This window comes from Schistocerca nitens, chromosome 9, assembly GCF_023898315.1.
Source record: "Schistocerca nitens isolate TAMUIC-IGC-003100 chromosome 9, iqSchNite1.1, whole genome shotgun sequence".
In the NCBI taxonomy this organism is placed as follows: Eukaryota; Metazoa; Arthropoda; class Insecta; order Orthoptera; family Acrididae; genus Schistocerca; species Schistocerca nitens.
The window spans coordinates 338,206,720-338,230,280 of record NC_064622.1 but is presented as its reverse complement, the minus strand read 5'-3'; the positions used below and the strand labels follow the sequence as shown (position 1 = coordinate 338,230,280).

General features: G+C 42.3%; 1 protein-coding gene across 1 annotated transcript in view; it reads right to left on the bottom strand.

Annotated features, from left to right (window-relative positions):
• The window catches only part of LOC126204225 (neuromedin-K receptor-like), a 188,688-nt gene that overhangs the window by 24,461 nt on the left and 140,666 nt on the right, over nt 1-23,561 (bottom strand). Inside the window, exon 4 of the mRNA XM_049938622.1 lies at nt 13,259-13,359. Within this exon, the coding sequence (XP_049794579.1) occupies nt 13,259-13,359 (101 nt within the window). The remainder of the gene's footprint in view (nt 1-13,258; nt 13,360-23,561) is intronic.

Genomic DNA, 23,561 nt, shown 5'->3' with positions numbered 1-23,561 from the left:
CACTTCATTCTGAATTTCAGATTAATCATGTAGATGTAAAAACAGAAGGCAAACAAACCACAAATCCCAGGAACGCTTGGTCACCCTGTAAGTAGGCTGTTTAGGTTTTTGTGTTGGTAACGCCATGTAGCGCTCTATATGAAAATCACTGCCTGTGCTGTGTGCAATCTGTGGCTGGTTTGCATTGTTGGAATTTGCCATTAGAGTGTTGGGCAGTTGGCTGTTACCAGTGCATAGCGTTGGGCAGTTGGAGGTGAGCCGCCAGCAGTGGCGGATGTGGGGAGAGAGATGGCGGAGTTTTGAGAGCGGATGATCTGGACGTGTGTCCATCAGAGACAATAAATTTGTAAGACTGGATGTCATGAACTGATATATATATATATATATATATATATATATATAATGACTTTTGAACACTATTAAGGTAAATACATTGTTTGTTCTTTATCAAAATCTTTCATTTGCTAACTATGCCTATCAATAGTTAGTGACTTCAGTAGTTACAATATTTTATTTAGCTGGCAGTAGTGGCGCTCGCTGTATTGCAGTAGTTTGAGTAACGAAGATTTTTGTGAGGTAAGTGATTTGTGAAAGGTATAGGTTAATGTTATTCAGGGCCATTCTTTTGTAGGGATTATTGAAAGTCAGATTGCGTTACGCTAAACATATTGTGTGTCAGTTTAGAGTTGATCAGAATAAGTAAAGAGAGTAATGCCTGAGAACGTTCAGTTTTGCTCAGGTGTTTGAAAAACAAATAATGTAAGAGGTTTATCAGCACAGTCATTCATAAATTTTTCTAAGGGGACGTTTCAACCCTTATCGTCGTATGACTTGCCAACCAAGAATTAAATTTGCCGACAATAGGTCATAAACACAAAGTGAACAGAAACATTACACACAAATAACAAGAGAATCGTATGACAGAAAGTGAATACATGACAGAACGACAAGAAAGAAACAGTAACTTAAATGCAGGTCTAACAAGAGAATTAGTTGAAGAAGAAATTTGATAAATAATTAAGGCGGAAAATATTAATGGGAACTAAAAGTGAAGAAGAAAACATACCTAACAGTAAATGAACATACAAACAGCGTAGATTTCGTCATGTAATCAGAGAGGGACGAAACCACGATCGTAATATAACAGAAGGAAAACAGAAATAAATGGTTTATGTGAAAACTTGCCCTGCGACTCAGTTACAAGGTTTTCAAACTCTCTGAAACACTTTATACACAAAAGCTTGTTTGTTTCTCAGATTTCTTACAAATTCGAATTTACACGTTACAAGTAGTTTAACAGTTGTTTAATAAGAAAGAAAATAAAAACCGTCTGATGGTGCCGAACGTGTCTGGGAAATAGGAGTGAAGAGAAAACTGTGTTTTGCTCAGCGGGGATCCCTTCCAAAAGCAAACTTATGTAGATACTGTCCGCAGACTGTGTGGTGAGTAGAGCTATCTGATAATAAGTAATAAACTAATACGTCATGGTTGAGGTTGATGTTTTACTGTAAGCCGTATTAAGTAGCTGCTAATTTTGATGCATTTCAGTGTTCATGACGTCATTCGTCCTGAACTGTGGTGTCGTACAATGATATAATTTTGCTGAGACATTGATTGTTACACACTGACGGACAAAAAATCGCAACACCAACAAGGAGCTGTGTAATGTAAACGATATTTGGTAGGCGACTTCCTGAAAGATGGCGACTATTCAATTTTCTCGCCAGTCGCCCTACAGTGGCACCAGTAACCCCACTACAAGAACGGAAATCAGATCTGGTTTAAATACACGCCGTAGCGATCGTGTTCGTTACTGACGTTTGAGATCGGCCGCATTGAATTAGTGCTAGTCAACAATGCCTTTAATACGACAAAGACGCCATTATCAACGTCTCACTGAGTTTGGACGTGGTAGTTTAACGGGGTTATGAGAAGATGGATGTTCCTTTTGCGGATATTGCATGAAGATTTGGTAGGAACGTAGCGACTGTACATAATAGCTGGCAGCGGTGGTCTCGAGAACGTACGGTCGCAAAAAGACCGCTCTTTGGAGGACCACGTGCCACTATCGAGAGGCACGGCCATCGTGTTTGGCGTATGGCTCTGGCGCCTCGTACGGCATCTGCATCACTGTGAACAGCAGCTGGCACCACAGTGGTACAACGAACGATTACTTCAAGGACAACTCCGAGCGAAACGCCCTGTAGCGTGTACTCCGCTGACCCGAAACCACCGCTACTTAGGACTTCAGTGGCATCAAGCGGAAGCTCATTAGAGGGCAGTGTAGGAGTCTGTTGTGTTTTCTGATGGAAGTTGGTTCTACCTCGGTGCCTGTGAAGGCCGTGCCTTGGTTAGGACACCAGTTGAAGGCCTGCAACCAACCTGTCTGCGTGGTACACACACTGGATCAGCACCGGGAGTTATTTCCTATGACACCAGCAGCACTTTCGAGGTCATTTCACGCACCCTGACTGCAAATTTGTACGTCAGTCTGGTGCTTTCAGCTATTGTGCTGCCATTCATGAACAGCATACCAGAAGGCGCTTTCCAACAGGATACTGTTGTGTCTAGCTCATACAGCATAGACACAATGAGGTAGCTAGGTGCACGCTAAACTAACGCAGACGGGCTTGAAGTACTGGAACAGGAGACTTATTAATGAATAAGAAGAAAAGTATGTAGTGTTTAATACTTATCTTTAATTCTCTTGTTGGAATACATCTCTCTTGAATAATAGTAAGCTATAAGCACTGATACAAATGGCGCCTTGCTAGGTAGTAGCTATGGACTAAGCTGAAGGCTATTCTATCTGTCTCTCGGCAAATGAGAGGAAAGCTTCGTACGTCTGGTCGCAAGCTATGTCGTCCGTACAACTGGGGCGAGGTCTAGTCCGTGTCTTGTGACCTGCCATGTGGTGGCGCTAGGTTTGCGATTACACAGTGGCGACACGCGGGTCCGACATGTACTACAGGACCGCGGCCGATTTAAGTTACCACCTAGCAAGTGTGGTGTCTAGCGGTGACACCACAGATACCGTGTCGAAACGTTGCCTTGGCCTGCTCGATTACCAAATCTGTCTCCATTGCATCATATATGGGATATCATCGGACGTCAACTTCAGTGTCATCCACAAACAGTATTAACCTTCCCTTTATTGACCGAGAAAGTGCAGCAGGCATGGAACTTCGCTCCACAAACGTGTGACAGCTGTACAACACAACGCACGCATGTTAACATGCTTGCACGCAACATTCTGGAGGTTACAGCGGTTATTAATTTACCTGCATTTCACATTTGCAATGGCTTACCTCGCACTTACATTAACCTGTGATCATGCAATGTGAGTTACTTAAATATGTTACCTAGGCAAACGTATTCCCAAAATTTCATTGCTCTTCATTTATTACTTTTTGCTGCTGCGATTTCATTTAAGTCAGTGTCTGTAGATCCTACAAAAAGTTTGAGACCTAGCGCCTCTTCATTGTCCCTATTGAGATGGGAGATGTGTGAACAGCCGTGCGCTGTGAGTCACGGGCAGCACAGGTTGTGTCAGAGGCTCGAAAATATGTAATTTCTGTGCAATATGATATAGGACACTATTGGAGATAGAGTCAAAATACAGTTTATTTTATTTACGATTTTCTTTTTTTAGTTTTCTAATTGTTTATTAATTACTACTATTATTATGTTTCGTTATGAGAGCGAAGTAAGATGTGATTTTGGAATAATGTCATATGCTAAGTTCTTATACTACAAATTGATGTAACAGGTCACATGATTAATGTTCGAGAATGGTGTGTATGTTAGCCGTTCATACTGCAGAATTTATTTAGACTATTTCGTCAGTTCATGGTAATGTGTAAATGAGATTATGATTTCGGTAAAGTGGTTTTGCGGAAAGGGAATTAATTTTATATTTGTCGGTTTTCCAAATTTATTTTTAGTAATTCACTGTTTTGATTCGGTAAGAAATTTTGATTGGTTCTGAATACAGAGTGATTCCATAACATTGTGCAAAAATTTAACGGGCCATAGAGGAATATGAGGTAGTGAACCTGGAGCCGAAGAAACTAGCTTAAGTAAATAACAGGATTAAAATCACGTTACTATGTACTTATTTTATATACTTTGGTTACAGTCCACTGCAAATGCTGTTATTGATACAATGAACGTAGCACTTGTAATGTATCTAACAAAAAGTACTGGAATAGACGGCCATCAACCTCAATGCAAGTATGACATCGACGAGAAAGACGCTGACGCACCCTGACAGGCAGATACGATTCTGGTAACTAATTCCACCTCCGTATTCACTGGTGTCTCATACACAAGTGTCTTTAGACATCCGCATAGGAAACAGTCAAGGCGATTAGGATAATGTGACCTCGCAGGCCATGGATTAGGACCTCCTCTTCCCATTCAGGAAATTCAGCATTGTTTGCGGACATCCACACTGAAGTGAAGCGCCGCACCGTCATATTGTATCCACATCCTCGCACGAACAGCCAAGGGGACAACAGAACCACCCACGGACAAGTAAAGTAAACAAAACCTGCATCTTGATTTCCAGTAATTAGGCTCTCCTCCTCGTTTCCTTGCAGGAAATAGAGAATAAGCCGGCCGCGGTGGTCTCGCGGTTCTAGGCGCGCAGTCCGGAACCGTGCGACTGCTACGGTCGCAGGTTCGAATCCTGCCTCGGGCATGGATGTGTGTGATGTCCTTAGGTTAGTTAGGTTTAAGTAGTTCTAAGTTCTAGGGGACTAATGACCACAGCAGTTGAGTCCCATAGTGCTCAGAGCCATTTGAACCATTTTGAAATAGAGAATAAACAAGTAAATAAGCAGCACAGCACGTGTAAACTTGTACATATGTTATTTGTAAATAAGCTGGGAAACAGTAATGCTAGACAATGCAGCAGACAAGTTTACTTCCATATTCCCTTAAGCTGCCTTCTCTGACCCCAGGTTCCCTACCTCAAATTGTTCAGTGGAGCATTGTCTATGCCTTGATAAATTTTTGCTTGCTCTTATGGAAACACCCTCTACATGCGCGGGAGTGAGCAGGCTGATGAAGCTTTCCGACTGACTGAGATGTTTCTGTGACAATCAGAAATTATTATATTCGCCTGTATTTTGGGAACTAGAAGCTCCTTTCGTGTAGTCACATGAGTAGACTCGTGGCTTGGATCTCATAGTGATCAGACCTATTGATATGTACTTCCTTGAAAGTTTTTATTTTGCAAGATTTCGATACTAAAATGTTTGAGAAGTGCCGTAAAGAGTGGAATTTAAGGAACAGTGTGAAATTCGGAACATTTGACGACCTTTAAATAAGTAAATACCACGTGGCGTGTAGCTTACTCGCGAACTTGAACATTTTGTATCATGAGACTGATAATAGCAACATGTGAGCCAGAAATTCTAAAAGAAACAATTCGCTCGAAAACTTTCGGTGAAAGATTATCTTAACTGACTACAGTTATTAATGGCGGGTGCGTATGAACTTTTCAGACTATGTGCGGTTTAGAGTAAGGTTTGGTAGTGATTAGCGTACGCAGGCTTTAATAGAGTGAAATTTTGTGCACACAAATAACTTCATTTAACTAATTCCTTCCACCGCCAAAACAATTTTAGTACGACTTGAGATTATGGAGCGTACAGCTGTTTTTTCTACAGCTTTTTCCGGGTGAGAAATGCAGTCCATTAACTTCAAGGAGGTATTCGAGTGTAAGGGAAAATTTACCACCAGCTTAGCGGAACTTTGTAAATCACGCTGCATCGCCCAAAGTCCGCCGAATAGAGTTGTAATAAAGAAGTGACAAATTAAGTCGTCTTGCCCGTTGCGTCAACGATGTTGTACACTGTAAAAATTTTTTTCCTGTCATCATTTCGTGTGGTATGTCAGCGTGAGAATCTTACGTAAGCAGATGATATTATGTAGTAAGTTTGCAGTAAGTCGCTGACTGTTCTCATTCACAAATTATTAATGACTATAATTCAAATATTTGCAAGTACCAAGTACGCTGCCGCAGGACAGACACACAATTTTTAACTGTAAAACGTGTCATACTGCGCTAAGGTTTTTACATAACATTTAATTCTTAATGAGAAGGTTACGACAGCAGTTTGAAATTCAGTTAATAACCACGCGAAATATTGAAAATCAATTTCTGGTTGCCTCTGTAAGCAGTTAGATAGCCACCATGCAACATGCTGCTGCACCGCGCCAGTACCCTGCTGCTAGGGCGTTACACACTGCCTGTGGGAGACGGTACCATGGCACGGCAGCTGTCGTGGTATTCCAGTACTGAGGGCGTTTCTCGGTAAATAAATTTTCTCACTCCATGCCCGCCGTGGTAACGGAGGCACAACTGGCTGCACCGCCACAGAATGAACGAATTAATTAATTAGGGTAAAGCAGAGCAAGAAACATAGCATGAACTGCCTGAAGCAGTGAGTATTATTTACGTCTAAAAACAAGCACTTCTTGTATTGATTATTGCCCTACACATGTGGAAGCAATCTGTGAATTGCACAGCAGTAAGCTGCACGCCAAAAGAAATGCAGAAAAGAATGCGAAGTTGGTGAACAGGTGGAGAACAAAATAAAATGGTACATAAAAGAGTGTGAAAAGTATTTGCAGCAAGTTAACAGGAGCATAGTTGCCGTCGGCATACATAGTGAACTTTCCGTAGTAATTAATTCTACAAAAAGTAAAAATTCCGCGCAGTGGAACAAAAATTCGCGCACAGAAAGATGGATATTACATGCCACGAGGTCAGTGTGTTTGTAGAACATTGCCCTGCAACACGAGGCAGTTGAAGGTGCTGGAAAAGACAGTGTGAATCCATGAGCGAGGAGTTATAATGCATTTCAGTTGTGTTCTTCATTACAAAATGGCCCCGAGACAACATTTGGATTCACTTAGGGAAGGAAAACTAGAAAATGGACGAAATGAGACGTGTGTAGTCCAGGAGTTTGGTACTTCTCACGCCATTCCATCACGCGCATGGGGAGCGTTCCCAACCATAGACACTGTTGCCCAAAGAAGAGGAGGTGTACGACACATAATGTACACAATTTATGCAATAAAATTGTCTAACGAGGTAGTTTTGATCTCCCGGCTATTATGGTACAGGGAGGCACAATATTGCACGACTGTAATTAGGGCTCTTCTACGCCCAACTTCATGTGTTATTCTGAAAATAGCAAGAGACGGGAGATAATTAAAGTTTTTATTCGCAGCAATACAAACAAAAAAAAAAAAACAAAAAAGCTCCATAAAATATTTTAGAAACCACCTGTCGGGCTAGGCACTGTAAAACCTAAGTCAATAACAAAGTGAAATCAGACAGTACAAGGGACAACGGCCTGGATAAAATGTTCAAAAGTGTGTGAAATCTTATGGGACTTAACTGGTAAGGTCATCAGTCCCTAACCTTACACACAACCTAAATTATCCTAAGGACAAACACACACACCCATGCCGGAGGGAGGACTCGAACCCCCGCCGGGACCAGCCGCACAGTCCATGACTGCAGCGCCTGAGACCGCTCGGCTAATCCCGCGTGGCCAACCGCCTGCATAAGAAATATACAATGAACACCATGAACTTACAGTTCATGCTATGATCCCGAGGGCCGCGGTGGACTAGTATAGGACGCGGAGTATTACCAGTGAGCGCAGAGCATGGAGCAGCGTACGCGAATAGGGAAACAAACTGGTAAGCCAGAGTGGCAAAAGTACTGTCATCTCTTGAAGGGTAGAAGAACGCGTGGCTACTAGCCCAGACGTTCCCAATTTTAATTGTGATTTATATTTAAAATGAAGAAATGAAAAAATGTTATGTAGAAAGTTTTATGAAAAACGATAAAAGTTCTTTAACAGGAGTAAATAGAAACATCGAGCAGGGCAGTACGGAACTGTAGTAAATTTGAGTAGGAGCCGGCGACACAAAATTTATGTATAAACCATAAAACGCAATGAAACTTCCCTTTTTTCTCACGAGTGCCATGCAAGTATTTAATTCAGTAGGGATATACACTATGTGATCAAAAGTATCAGGACACCTCTAAAAACATACGTTTTTCATATTAGGTGCATTTTTCTGCCATCTACTGCCAGGTACTCCATATCAGCGACCTCAGTAGACATTACACCTCGCGAGAGTGCAGAATGCAGCGCTCCCCGAACTCACGGACTTCGAACGTGGACAGGTGATTGGGTGTCACTTGTGTCATACGTCTGTACGCTTGATTTCCACACTCCACACACCATAGGTCACTGTTTCCGGTGTGATAGTGAAGAGGAAACGTGAAGGAGCAACTACGGCACAAAAGCGTGCATGCCGACCTCGTCTGTCGACTGATTAAACCGCCGTCAGTTGAAGAGAATCGTAATGTGTAACAGGCAGACACCTATCCAGACCATCACACAGGAATTTCAAACTGCATCAGGATCCACTGCGAGTACTATGACACGTAGAGGTAAGATGAGAAAATTTGGATCTCCTAATCGAGTGGCTGCTCATAAGCCATACATCACACCGGTAAATACCAGACAACGCCTCGCTTGGTGTAAGGAGCGTAAGCATTGGACGATTGAACAGTGGAAAATCGTTGTGTGGAGACTCGAATCACGGTACACAATGTGGCGATCCGATGGCAGGGTGTCGGTATGGCGAATGCCCGGCGAACGTCATCTGCCAGCGTGTGTAGTGCCAACACTAAAATTCGGAGGCGGTGGTGTTATGGTGTGGTCGTGTTTACCATGGAGGGGCTTGCACCCTTTGTTGTTTTGCGTGGCACTATTACAGCACAGGCCTACATTGATGTTTTAAGCACATTCTTGCTTCCCACTGTAGAAGTGCAATTCGGGGATGGCAATTGCATCTTTCAACACGATCGAGCAACTGTTCATAATGCACGACGTGCGGCGGAGTGGTTACAAGACCATAACATCCCTGTATTGGACTGGCCTGCACAGAGTCCTTACCTGAATCCTACAGAACACCTTTGGGATGTTTTGGAACGCTTACTTCGTGCCAGGCCTCACCGACCGACATCGATACCTCTCTTCAGTGCAGCACTCCTTGAACAATGGGCTGACATTCACCATGAAAACTTCCAGCACCTGACTGAACGCATGTCTCCGAGAGTGGAACCTGTCATCAAGGCTAAGGATGGGCCAATCCCATACTGAATTCCAACATTGCCGATGGAGAGCGCCATCAGTCAGATGTCCGGATACTTCTGATCACATAGTGTATATGGCGACGTGGAACAAGGCGCCACAGTTATTAGATAAAAGAACATACATGTGTACCACTCCTATTTAAAAGCATCTCGCTATTGAACAAAATAGAATATAGCAAAGCCTTACAGTCCACACTGTCAAAAATTATTGTATCGATTTTAATAGCTAGCAGCAATAGCACTAAAGAGACAAGTTAAAAGTGAAGTCAGTTTAAAACCTCCTAACTAAAGGTCGACAATTAATCAAGGCTTACATAAGGTAAGACCTGAGACAAATTGTACATCATGAAAGACAGATAAATTTTAAATTAGAGAGGATGCAGATAATGATGCAACACAATAATGAGCCATACTCATAGGATAAAAAATTAAAAAGATGCAAACTTCTATTAAAAGAGGACATTTTACAGCTATTTAAAAAAACTGGATGGACTTTGTAGATCTTACTATAGAAGACAGGGGTATGCCATAGATTCGTTAAGCCTAATTAATGGCCACAAGAGTAATGGCGAAAAATACTGACCCAGTTAAGAAGCATACATATGCGGCGTACAATAATCAGAAACCAGAAAAAGAAGGAAATGAGGCTAGACAGTGCTTCGAGAAAGAAAAGTTATTCGGCGGGACTGCGTGCTTAAGCGCTAGTTCAAAATGCCGAACGGATCGTGGCAATTGGTGCGGATAATTTCAGTTTCTTCTAAAATGTTTGAAACCAGACACTTACGTTGAATGTGTAGAATGCTGCAATTTGTGTTTATATTTGAAATGGAATTTGTCTCCTCTGGTTTCGTGGTGCTTCAATAGTTGTGTGACTTTATGGGGCATGTAGAAGGCGGGTATAATTTTCTTAGCCATTTGCCGATCCTTGAGATATAACTCCTACATATGGGATTCTGCAAAAAAAAAAAAAAAATTGTTACACTTACCGTTACTAGTCGATGATGTAGTAGTCCAGTACCGATTGTTACAAGTGGCTTTCGACTGAATTCGCTGGTGAAGAACATCAACAACATTTGGCTGTTAGCCATTAGCATGTGCCATGAATTTAATGATATTCAACTGGAAGTTTTGTTTTGAGAGAGGGACTCTAGCCACGTGATAAAGCATTGCACGAAGAGCGGTAATTTTTTCCTGCTTTGGATGAACTGAAGAGCAGTGAATAATAGAACTAGTCGTGGTTGGTTTCCTAAATATATTAAAGTGAACTTTTAGTGTCCTGTAACGAAATGTCTGGAACCTAGAATGGGAGTGCAAAGCCAGAGTGGTGTTATACCATTCACTGAATCTCGTGATGCATTTTGTTGGAGACGTTTTGAAAAAGTGGCAGCTGCCCATTGGTCCCATTATGCAAATGTATGATGTCTTCGACGTATCTGTTGTGTCATACTACTCTTTCAAGATATTGTGTGTGTGGGTTAAAAAAACTGATGTTCAATGTGATTGATGCAAATGTGAGCTGTTTTACTGGTAATTGGGGATCCCATGACTAATCGATCAGTTTTTCCATATACAGTGTCTTTAAATGCAAAGTAATTTTGGTCCAGAACAATTCTGAGCAAATGGGAGAATTCATTAATATTTTGTAAATCAAGATGAGAGAATTTTTTTTTTTTTTGGTAACTAGATTTTCTCCACAGCCTCGCCCTCACGTGCATCCAACACATATATTGACCATACCTACTCCTCCCATTCACTTTGTCCATTTCCTCCACCCTCTTTATCTTTCTCCCCTTCTCCTTTGATTATATCCTCTACCCCTCTCTCTTTCCATCTCTTTCTCCCTCTCTTCCTTTTCCACCCACCCACTAGACCTGAACTCCTCCCACCTGCCTCAGGCATCTCCCACTCCTCCCTTCCTGCTCCACGTCACTCCATCCATCCATCCTCTAACCGTTTCAGACTGTCCCGTGCCATGCCAGATGGTGCATGTAGTCCTGCAATACAGTTCAACAAAGCAAGCTATTACTAGTCCCACAACACATCTGTGATACAGGGAAGCCTGTAAATCATGGGCCTCAAAATTATTTATTTGCTCATGATATACAGACTGTCACACAAAGCAGCTCGATAAGGCAGGCTGATATTTCGCAAACTTATAGGAAAGCCTACATATTAGGGCCTAGAAAGACATTGCTTGCCCCTTATACACAGTCTGCCCTGAAAAGCAGGTTGATTTGGCAGATGGATACTGTTCCCACCTAACTCGCCTGTTGTACAGGGCACCCTATCCGCTTGGGGCTAGTAAAAAGTCGTTTTTGCCCGTATCTCCACCCCAATTGGAGCTAGGAGGTCTTAAAACACACAGCGATAATTCTCATGGTGCTTGCTGTTTCTGTGCCAATTGATACAAGACATTGGGAGGAAATTCTGGACATAGAGTATCGTCCCTGCTTCATATATATATATATATATATATATATATATATATATATATATATATATATATATATATATATATATATATATAACAGACCAACAATGCACATCTGCAGTTTCATCCTCCTGGAATCTGCATACTGGGTTTTTATTTGTTGGAAAATTCTCATGAATTTCTAATAATAATTGCCTGAAACTCCACTAAAATAAAGATCTCACATTGCCAGCATTGACAAGAAATACTGCAGTCACTACATGTTTTGGGTTTTCATAATTTTCACTATTTTCACAGAAAATGATGTCAGTCCCTTTGTACTGCTGCAGGTCTGGCCCTGATCTTCAGCCAAGATGAACATGAATCCCTACAGAACGATAACAAAGTAATGTCTCAAATCTGTACTCCCTTACCAAGCAGAAAGGAGCTGGTCTAACACCCAGTACCAAGGGTTTAGTCGCCGATTCCCAACACTTAAACACTGCAGCAGTCAGAATGCGATCCATCCATCTGTAATTCCCTTAAGGACACCTCCTTTCTAAGATGCACAACATAACCACAACAGTACTTTACCATATGTTTGTGGAAAAAGATAACCCATGATTACTTGCAGATTCTGCATTCAGTTTTATATGATGAATTATTCTTTTACACTCTATATATACTTTTAGGTTTCAGACTGTGTTATTAATGGGTTTACAACGAAGACATGTAGTTGCTGATAAATGTTATAGTGGTTGCAGCTACATGATAACTGTGAGTATGAAATTGAAGAATTATTTGCAGGTTATAAGGCATACTGTGTGCAAAGTACATGAGCATTATATCATGAAAATGGTAATGTTCTTCACCTACCTGCTGCAACAAGTTACGTGAGTTATAGAAAAGCGAAACTGAAACCTTGTGGAACTGGAAAACAATCCTTTCCAAACTAGTAATGATACTTTTTCGTGCTTCGAGACAAAATTTCGCTAGTACAGTGGCTAAATGGTTAGTTAATAGCTCAAAATACCAACCAAATTCCGACACAAAGTTCGACAAAATGTGTCTGCCTCACCTGAACCCGTGTGAAACAGACTGCTACCACGAATCCAACTGCTTATGGCATTTGTTACGCAACGAAAATGCTAATTAGTGTATTGCAAATCTATTGTCCACCTTCACGTTTGTTGAGAGAACCCTGACCCATAGGCACTACTTCACAGTACAATCGGGATACCCCACCGACAGCATCATTGCGGCACCTACCAATGCACGGCTCGGCCGCAGGCGTTTAGTCCAAATTAGTCGACTCCTGCTGTGCTGTTAATCTCCCCTACTGGAGGGCTGTCAGGCTGACCGTTACTAAGTTCTCCCACTCGTTCTCATAGCTCACACAAAATCACGAAACGTGCAAACAGTTCCGTAAAATAACAACTGCTGCTGTTCAATCATCGGGACACAACAATGGAGGTAATGTACTTCTTTCTTGTTAGTTTGTGAATATAAACGTTGAAACGTGGTTCAAGTTTTGTAGTGAAACAACTTAGTGACTTCTGTAGTTGTCTACTGGTTATAGGCGTCACTTCAATCAAGGCTCAAATAGTTTATGTGATGTCGTAAGAAGATACATTAGAGAAACCAGCATAGCTCACCCATTGATCTGTGGATAGATGTCCTGCAGCAGGTTGTAGGTCTGCAAGGGCAGCCAGCAGAGTGCGAAGAGGGCCACCACTATCACCAGCATCTTGATGACCTGCACACGACCAGAAAGAGACAAAATGTCATAAAAACATTGAACATTGTTGTTGCCATAATTCTCAAGAGACTTTCAAAAGAAAGGATGAACAAAAATCCATTTACTTATGTTTGTGAACAGTTGTAAGATACGTACCGTACCGTTAAGATTGACGTAATAGCGAATACTTGTTTCACCCTAATATGCGTACCCTGGATCCAATGGACGCTGAGAAAGACTTAACTTTTAATTGCTGTATGAAAGGTCTGAAGTTGGGCCCCCACTCACCAGGTATGCTCTCTTGCAATGTTCAGTAACACTCTACAGATACTATCAGAAATGTATGCCATTAGTTTAATGTGACACTCACATTTTCTTCTTTATACCAAACATTTACATAACCTGGGACAGGGGATACTATGATTAAATTAGTGTCATATGTAATCAATTACATTTTATTGGAATTCAGAGAATACCTCATTAGTTCACAGACACATCGTCATGAGAACAGAAAATACATAGTTACCGTTTGCAAGACTATGCAGATGTCAGATAAAGTGCTCCTGTTTCGTGTAAGAGAGCCAAATATTGCAGTAGATGTTATGAGTGTGTGAAGCTGTGTAGAAATGTTGTAGGTGTGTGCTGTACAGTGCTGTTGTCTTTGATATTAGGTACTTATTCGGTAGAAAAGTAAGGGTAATTTGAAATATTAAACAACAACACGAACAACAGCTATATTCCTACAGTCCATAGAAGAAAAAGAGTGCTGAGGCTATTGCTTCATATTATTCTATTTCGTATAGAATTTCGGAATCTACACCTAAAAAGAAAAAAAATACGCGCAGAAAGAACGTAGCTACATTTTTCAAGCTGTAATTTTGAATCAATTGTTATTCAATGGATACCTGAAGATGACGATTTCCTTTGATATGTAATTACTGCTTTGACGAAAACAATGAAACTGTTTTTACAGGCAGTGGCATCCAACTCTTTCGGTGAAGAACAAAGTGGTGGTGATGGTGCTAACGTAGGTAATAATGCCCTGGACAAATAAGCAGTGAGACTGCTAACGTGTAAATTGCTCCATATGGTATGCATAAAATATCCCTGTGCAAAATGAAACACCTGCACACAATTTGATGAAATTTATACAATTGTTAGTAATTGGCTTAATCACTTACATCCCAAAATGCTTTGGATCTGTCTATTCCTCTAGCCTGTGGCGAAAACTGTGAGATGCACAAACATAGAAGAAAAAGAATTTCTGTACCAAGAAAAATAAACTAGAATGACGTAAGTAGAAATGAAATGTTCACCCTCTGAGATATTTGGATTCCTATTATAGCAGATAACGGCTGGGATGTTCCAATCACTGGACTCTTTCTGGGAAAGTTTTCCGATCCATTCTACAGAGATACAAGGTCTATGAGTTGGTTTGAGGCAATAAGGAGTTTCGTCAGATGTGATGACAAAAGGACAAGAGAGGCTAGGTTACAAATTGATAAGCTTGCAGCTATTTCTCACATATGGAAAATATTAATATGAGAGTGCAGGAAAGTAATCATAGCAAAAATTTTAAATTTAAGTCTATTTGCACGTACAAAAGAACTGACAGTGGTGCAATCCTCCCTAATGCCATGCGCCATAATAAATCAGAAGCAGACGCCTGAGACTGTGAAATTTGATAACCAAATTAACGTTGATGAGCAAGTTATGGATCAGCTAGTGCGGGACTATACACGCAAAAGACAAGCTGAAAGTTGGCCCCTGGCTCTCTGGCCCAACATACGGTATGCACTTTAAAGGCCTTTATCTTCACAAGACACAATAAATCACCCATCACGAAGGATTTTTGCAAAGTAGGAACATCTTACAACTGATTACGATCGTAAGATCTGCTAACCCTTTTCTACAGAGATTCATATACCTGTATGTGGAGAAGTTCACTGCTATCTGTCAAACACAAAACAGTAGTAGCTAAAGTATCATCATGTGGGTTTTCAGGTGTTCACTTTGTCCTGCTTTAAAGGACAGAAGAACAAGGCAGAGTGAGGTAACTACACTAAACAGATCTGCCAGGACCATAGCAGGATGGTTTGCGACAAAGGTAAAAAATAATGTTTTGTTTCTTTATAATTCATTGTTTGTCAGTACCACAATCACAGATTTGTGATCAGTTTGTGATAAATAATTCTGGTGGCTTATGGTTGAAAATGGCTCTGAGCACTATGGGACTTAACATCTGAGGTCATCAGTCCCCTAGAACTTAGAACTACGTAAACCTAACTAACCTAAGGACATCACACACATCCATGCCAGAGGCAGGATTCGAACTTGCGACTGTAGCGGTCGCGCGGTTCCAGACTGAAGTGCCTAGAACCGCTCAGCCACAACGGGTGGCTTATGTTTCATTTTTTTAATGTGTAGTGAGTTATGCATCTGTGAATTAGCCAATACGTTTTATCCAGTTGCTATGTAGTGCGCTATTTTAAGTCAAAGAGGTAGAATTGCTCTGCAGCTGAAAATTTTTCGTGGTTAGTGTTCTGTAATATGTATTCGTTTAATCTATATTTCACATGGAGTGTGTTGACAGAAGAAGAATTAGACGTGACAGTGTTTGAAGCCAGAGCATTCCTGGTTGCGTGCAGTGTGGTGTCACAATGACATTGCCATAAAAATATTTACTCGTTTACATATACACTCCTGGAAATTGAAATAAGAACACCGTGAATTCATTGTCCCAGGAAGGGGAAACTTTATTGACACATTCCTGGGGTCAGATACATCACATGATCACACTGACAGAACCACAGGCACATAGACACAGGCAACAGAGCATGCACAATGTCGGCACTAGTACAGTGTATATCCGCCTTTCGCAGCAATGCAGGCTGCTATTCTCCCATGGAGACGATCGTAGAGATGCTGGATGTAGTCCTGTGGAACGGCTTGCCATGCCATTTCCACCTGGCGCCTCAGTTGGACCAGCGTTCGTGCTGGACGTGCAGACCGCGTGAGACGACGCTTCATCCAGTCCCAAACATGCTCAATGGGGGACAGATCCGGAGATCTTGCTGGCCAGGGTAGTTGACTTACACCTTCTAGAGCACGTTGGGTGGCACGGGATACATGCGGACGTGCATTGTCCTGTTGGAACAGCAAGTTCCCTTGCCGGTCTAGGAATGGTAGAACGATGGGTTCGATGACGGTTTGGATGTACCGTGCACTATTCAGTGTCCCCTCGACGATCACCAGTGGTGTACGGCCAGTGTAGGAGATCGCTCCCCACACCATGATGCCGGGTGTTGGCCCTGTGTGCCTCGGTCGTATGCAGTCCTGATTGTGGCGCTCACCTGCACGGCGCCAGACACGCATACGACCATCATTGGCACCAAGGCAGAAGCGACTCTCATCGCTGAAGACGACACGTCTCCATTCGTCCCTCCATTCACGCCTGTCGCGACACCACTGGAGGCGGGCTGCACGATGTTGGGGCGTGAGCGGAAGACGGCCTAACGGTGTGCGGGACTGTAGCCCAGCTTCATGGAGACGGTTGCGAATGGTCCTCGCCGATACCCCAGGAGCAACAGTGTCCCTAATTTGCTGGGAAGTGGCGGTGCGGTCCCCTACGGCACTGCGTAGGATCCTACGGTCTTGGCGTGCATCCGTGCGTCGCTGCGGTCCGGTCCCAGGTCGACGGGCACGTGCACCTTCCGCCGACCACTGGCGACAACATCGATGTACTGTGGAGACCTCACGCCCCACGTGTTGAGCAATTCGGCGGTACGTCCACCCGGCCTCCCGCATGCCCACTATACGCCCTCGCTCAAAGTCCGTCAACTGCACATACGGTTCACGTCCACGCTGTCGCGGCATGCTACCAGTGTTAAAGACTGCGATGGAGCTCCGTATGCCACGGCAAACTGGCTGACACTGACGGCGGCGGTGCACAAATGCTGCGCAGCTAGCGCCATTCGACGGCCAACACCGCGGTTCCTGGTGTGTCCGCTGTGCCGTGCGTGTGATCATTGGTTGTACAGCCCTCTCGCAGTGTCCGGAGCAAGTATGGTGGGTCTGACACACCGGTGTCAATGTGTTCTTTTTTCCATTTCCAGGAGTGTAGTACAGCCAATATGAAAATGGCGACTGTGCAGTTCTCGCAGCCGAAAATGTATATCAGGGTAATGGAGATTTTGTGTGTCAGATTGCTACAACCGTGGTAGTATTATTATTATGTGTACAAATACTTTTGCCTAGATAGTTTATTCAGACTGTAGTCTGCACATCACTAAGGTGTAGGAAATTTCTCAAATAATTTTTTTAATTAAATTTAAATTTGTTAAGTGTTGCATATATCGTTCTCTAAGAATCAGATTTTGGAAAAACTGTAAATAGTAATGCAGCGTGTTTGTACATTTGACCGCCTGCAGAAAATTCCATGAACATAATACTCTGCTACGAGCTGCAAAAACGAAATAGCAAATATCACCTGAGTTTTATTTCTTAACTGCAGTTTCAGAGGGTGTGACGTCAAATTTAGGTTTGAAATTGTGATAGTTAAGTTAATTCAGTCCAACCTGGCATTTAGAGGAGTGGGAGAGGGGAGGCAGCTACTATCTGGTCATAAATTATAGTAATTAAGATAATGCTAGGAACATCTTGTTTTTATAGTGGTTCATAAATTATGGTCATTACGATTAAGCCAAAAGGATTTAATCATATATTATACTTTTGTAAACGTGACTAAAAGCACAGGTGAGCAGTACATTATGGTCATAAATTACACAGGGTTGCTTACATATGGAACCGAGGCTAAATGGACGATTGGTTAAAATAATTAGGTCCACAGGCTCCAATACTCACATTCGCCTCTGAGTTCTTGGATGACCCTTTTGACCACATATCTATGGGAATGGTACCATTGCTATCCCAGAAGGCTGCCAACACATCATTGCCAGAAGAACTCTCTGATTTGGATTTCTCCTGTTTTGGCGATTGTTTGTGGTCCCACTTCACTGACCGCCTGTTTGTTTCCGCGTCAAAGCGATGCCCCCAGGTTTCGTCACCTGTAGCGATCCCTGACAGGAAGGCCTCTTCATTTGCCTCAAACGCCTCCAGCAGTTCAGATGAAATGGCTTTTGTTTCAATTTGGTGGTCTATTGTAAGTATTCGTGGTACCATCTTGAGGACGCCTTTGAATATGCAAGAGTCTCATTCACTTGTAAACCTTTCCAATGATCAGTGTCAATTGTATTTTAACCGTCGAGTTGTGATGCACTAGTGTTCATAAATAACGGCATCTACGTGATTCACCATATCAGGACCAGCGGCTGCGACAGGACGTCCAGAACGTCGCCGATAAAGGAGCACAATTTCAGCACTTATAGTACTACTGTCAACTGTATCAATGCAGTACACTAAAGTAAAATATTTAAGGATATTCACTGTGGTTTCTTTTTCCGTAACCATGTATTCAGTTACTGCTTGTTGCTTCTAACAATTTAACTTCGTAGACGTCATTTTGATGGTTCACTATTTCTATGCCATCTATATGACTTGTTCGAACATTTGGAAACGTGCTGTGGCGTCATGAGATCTGTAGCACCTGTTAGGACGTTATTGTATAGATCAATGTAAAAGAGAGAATTCTATCTTATACATTGAACAGGAGACGGATTTATACAATAGTTACATGTAATACAATTGAGTTAATTTCGTTCCATTGCATTTGTGTGAAGTAGTGAGTCATAACCTGCTCATCTAGGTTTCAAGAATTATTAAGTTAAATACTGTTATCATAAAACGTCCTAGTGAAATTCATTATTAATTTGACGCAGTTCCATCAAACAAAGACTGGAATCTGCGTTAATGCTTCTACATCTACATGTACATCTACATGATTACTCTGCAATTCACATTTAAGTGCTTGGCAGAGGGTTTATCGAACCACAACCATACAATCTCTCTACCATTCCACTCCCGAACAGCGCGCGGGAAAAACGAACACCTAAACCTTTCTGTTCGAGCTCTGATTTCTGTTATTTTATTTTGATGATCATTCCTACCTATGTAGGTTGGGCTCAACAAAATATTTTCGCATTCGGAAGAGAAAGTTGGTGACTGACATTTCCTAAATAGATCTCGCCGCGACGAAAAACGTCTTTGCTTTATTGACTTCCATCCCAACTCGCGTATCATATCTGCCACACTCTCTCCCCTATCACGTGATAATACAAAACGAGCTGCCCTTTTTTGCACCCTTTCGATGTCCTCCGCCAATCCCACCTGGTAAGGATCCCACACCGCGCAGCAATATTCTAACAGAGGACGAACGAGTGTAGTGTAAGCTGTCTCTTTAGTGGACTTGTTGCATCTTCTAAGTGTCCTGCCAATGAAACGTAACCTTTGGCTCGCCTTCCCCACAGTATTATCTATGTGGTCTTTCCAACTGAAGTTGTTCGTAATTTTAACACCCAGGTACTTAGTTGAATTGACAGCCTTGAGAATTGTACTATTTATCGAGTAACCGAACTCCAACGGATTTCTTTTGGAACTCATGTGGATCACCTTACACTTTTCGTTATTTAGCGTCAACTGCCACCTGCCACACCATTCTTCGGTGTTTGCGAATAGATGCTGAATAGAGATCAAGATTAGTTACTCCGCTTCAATAACAAATCAAGAGCGTGGTACTTAAATATTCGAAGAGTGGTTTCGGTTAACTTGTGGAAGTCAGTTCTAAAAACACAGAAGACACTATAAAACCAAACTTCATCCGAAAGTACTAATAATGGGCACAGACAGAGCACACAAGCTTGACTCAGGAAATTAGGAATGCAGAACATTCGACGTAGTACACACACGTAAATTATTGTAACACAGAATCCATAGAATTATCTAGAGACATTTTTAAACTATTGACAGTGAAAAATCGGAGTAAAAAAAACTATCTCGCAGAGTAGGATGTGTAATGAATTTTGAAGAGTTTAGAAAGAAAATTTGGGAAAGATTGAAAAAAATATTTTTTGTACAAATGGATATCCTGAACAGGACTTCTGACTTTTGGATGAACCTCAAAATATGAACATATAAGCACTTCTCACTGTAGAGTTCACACCTACCGGAACATACGAGTAGCGAAAGACATACAGGTGACTGTCGATTTATTCAAAATTACCAGCTCATGAGTGAAATGTAATACTGGATGATTTCACACTGTATAACTACGAGTTTTGTGTTCTATCCATGGGATCAGACTGGAGTAATTTTATATGAAATATATCTTTAAATAGGCAAATGGAAGACAGTTTTATTTGAAGAATCCTATGTAAGCGTAATTGGCGCAGGAAATAGGTTGTTTAGAAAACCATCATTTGCCCATTTCTAGAACACTGTTGGTCATCCTGTGATCCATTTCAGATTGGATTAACAGTAGAGGTACACTGCCGAGTCACATCATTGTGGCTATCTGCCAAAAGCTGGAACAACCACATTATGCAGCGAGGACCGCTGTGGGATGTACAGGATGGAAGTCAGTGAGGCTCTGAAAGGTATCGACAGGGAAGTAAAGCCATATCGACTCAGTGTCGTGGCCAGTTGCACCTAGTTCCTCGGTTCCGGATCCTTAGCGCGCACAGCCCGATCGACATGGCTCCACAGATTCTCTGTTGGGTTTAAATCTGGGGAGTTGGCCTGTCACGAGTGTACAGGAAACACATCCTGGTGAGACGCGAACTACGCACATAAATTGGGAGCTGTGTGAGACGTTGTATTCTCCTGCTGGTAGCTGCTATCGTGCCAAGGCTAAACAAACCACATGTGGGAGTGGACTTGATTCCCCAAGGACAGATGCATACTTGTATTGATCCAGTGAGCCTTTCAGAATGACGAGATCCTCCAGGCAACCTCCCCTGGCCTGTATCTTTCCGATTACTGTTGTTAGGTGTTAGCTTTCAGACGTTTAACGCCGTGCACGGCAACGCCCATACGTCAGATGGACCATAAAACGTGATTAATATGAAAAGGCCACCAGCCGCCACTCACTTGGCGCCCAGTTGCAGTACTGGCGTCTAAATTCCAGCCTTCGCCACCTATGAACAGTAGTTAGCATGGGTGCATGAACGAGGCGCCTACTGCGGAGGTCCATATGCAGCATCATTGGCTGAATAGTCATTGAGAACATTGTTGGTAGGCCGTTGGTTCATCTGGACGATCAGCTGCTCAACAGTTGCATAATATATCTTTACGCGTACACAAGTCCACAGCCGTCGTTTACCCTGTCATCTGTGGCTCGTGGTACTCCACAGCTGCCAATGCACCGGTTTTGATTAGCTTCATTTGGACATCCATGGTATATGGACACAGCTGCAAATGAACAGTTTAAATGTCAGCTCTTTAGAAAATGCTTCCCCTCCTGAGCCGAAAGCCATCCCCTCTTTGAAGTGAGATACATCGCCCCATTTCCGCATAACGGCAACGACTCCACTGATTTTTCGATTCTCTCCGACACAATTTTACACCCACCACCGCTAGTCTTGGCACCTGCTATCTGTGAGCAATTATTGCACGTTGACGTCGAAAGCAGGCAATGGGTGTATTAATGTTACTGGGCTGTGTAGAAAAGGTTAAACAGGAGCTGTACGATTCGTCGCGGTTATATTCAGTCACTGTGAGGGAGTCACAGAGATGATCAACAAATTGTAACGGGAGACCAAACAAAAAGGGTACTATACACTGTAGGAGGGCCGGCCGGTGTGGCCGTGTTGTTCTAGGCGCTTCAGTCTGGAACCGCGTGACCGCTACGGTCGCAGGTTCGAATCCTGCCTCGGGCATGGATGTGTGTGATGTCCTTAGGTTAGTTAGGTTTAAGTAGTTCTAAGTTCTAGGGGACTGATGACCTCAGATGTTAAGTCCCATAGTGCTCAGAGCCATTTCAACCATTTGAACCATTTCGTCATCATAGTACTTCGGTCTTCGCAGATTCTTGCTCTCCTGTTTAAAACGATCATAATACGAGATAATGGTCACACGGCTCATCCGTTGACAGCAGTCTATGTTTCCTTCGTTTTCCTCCCTCAGGACTAAGAGTTCCTTGAAACACGGTTGAAAAAATTTGCAGCACAGAGAGAATCTCTGTTTTGTTATCGGTATTGCATAGTAAATATTAATAATAAAACCACTGAATTACATTGTTCGTGTGGATGACTGACGATCTTCACAGAAGGTGTCATTCATGTAGCACCTAGTCCAGCTTTGATAACTAAATCAATCGGTCAGATCATAGTATGTCAAGGATTGTTCAGGGGATGAGCAAAAATGTGGAAACAGTACAAACACGATACATTATTATGCCTAATACGGTGTAGGAAGCATGTTGGCATTCGAAAAATTCTCATGTCGTCTCGGAATGGAGAAAAACAGATCCTGTAGGGATTTAGAGGGAATATTATGCCATTACTCCTTCAAAATAGTTGTAAGTTACCGTAACTATGATTAAGGTGGATAGCGATCACGCACCTTGCTCTCCGAAGTAGACCACAAAGACTCAGTAACACTGAAATCTGGTACTATGGTAAACAAGGGAGATGTGACAATTCATCCTCGTTCTCACGAAATCAGTACTAGGCGATGCAAGCTTTGTGAACAAGAGCGTTGTCGTCTTGTGTCATGGTATCAATGGTGTGCAACAAACATTGTGACATGGAATGGATCTGATCTGCCAAAATAGCCATATAAGCCTTCCACTTTACAGGGAACCACGGCGCCTACAGTTGACCTCGTCATGCCTGCTGAAATCATCCCTGAATTCCTATCTTGTTTCACTCTTGGGGTGTAATATCGGACACAAGCTGGACACAGTGTACAATAAGACTCATCTGATGAAACGACTTTCTTGCATTGATCCATTGTCTACGTTTGATGGCTTCGGCTCTACGTTTCCGTCTTCGGTCATTTGCATGTGACGGATCCTTCTAGTCCATGGGGTAAATAACTGTGCTGAAATACATACTTTGCTATAACAACTGTTTCTTTACTAACATGAACTATACTAAGTAGAGCTTTTGTGGACGCTATCCACTCTATTTGATAACAACTGAAATGTCGATCCTCGACAATGTCTAACAGGTGCTTAGTAAGGTCAAGTCCGTAAACCTAAAAGTGTGATGGAACAGCGAGGATAAACAACGATGTGGTTTCACGGGGCTTGGAGCTGGCAGGCA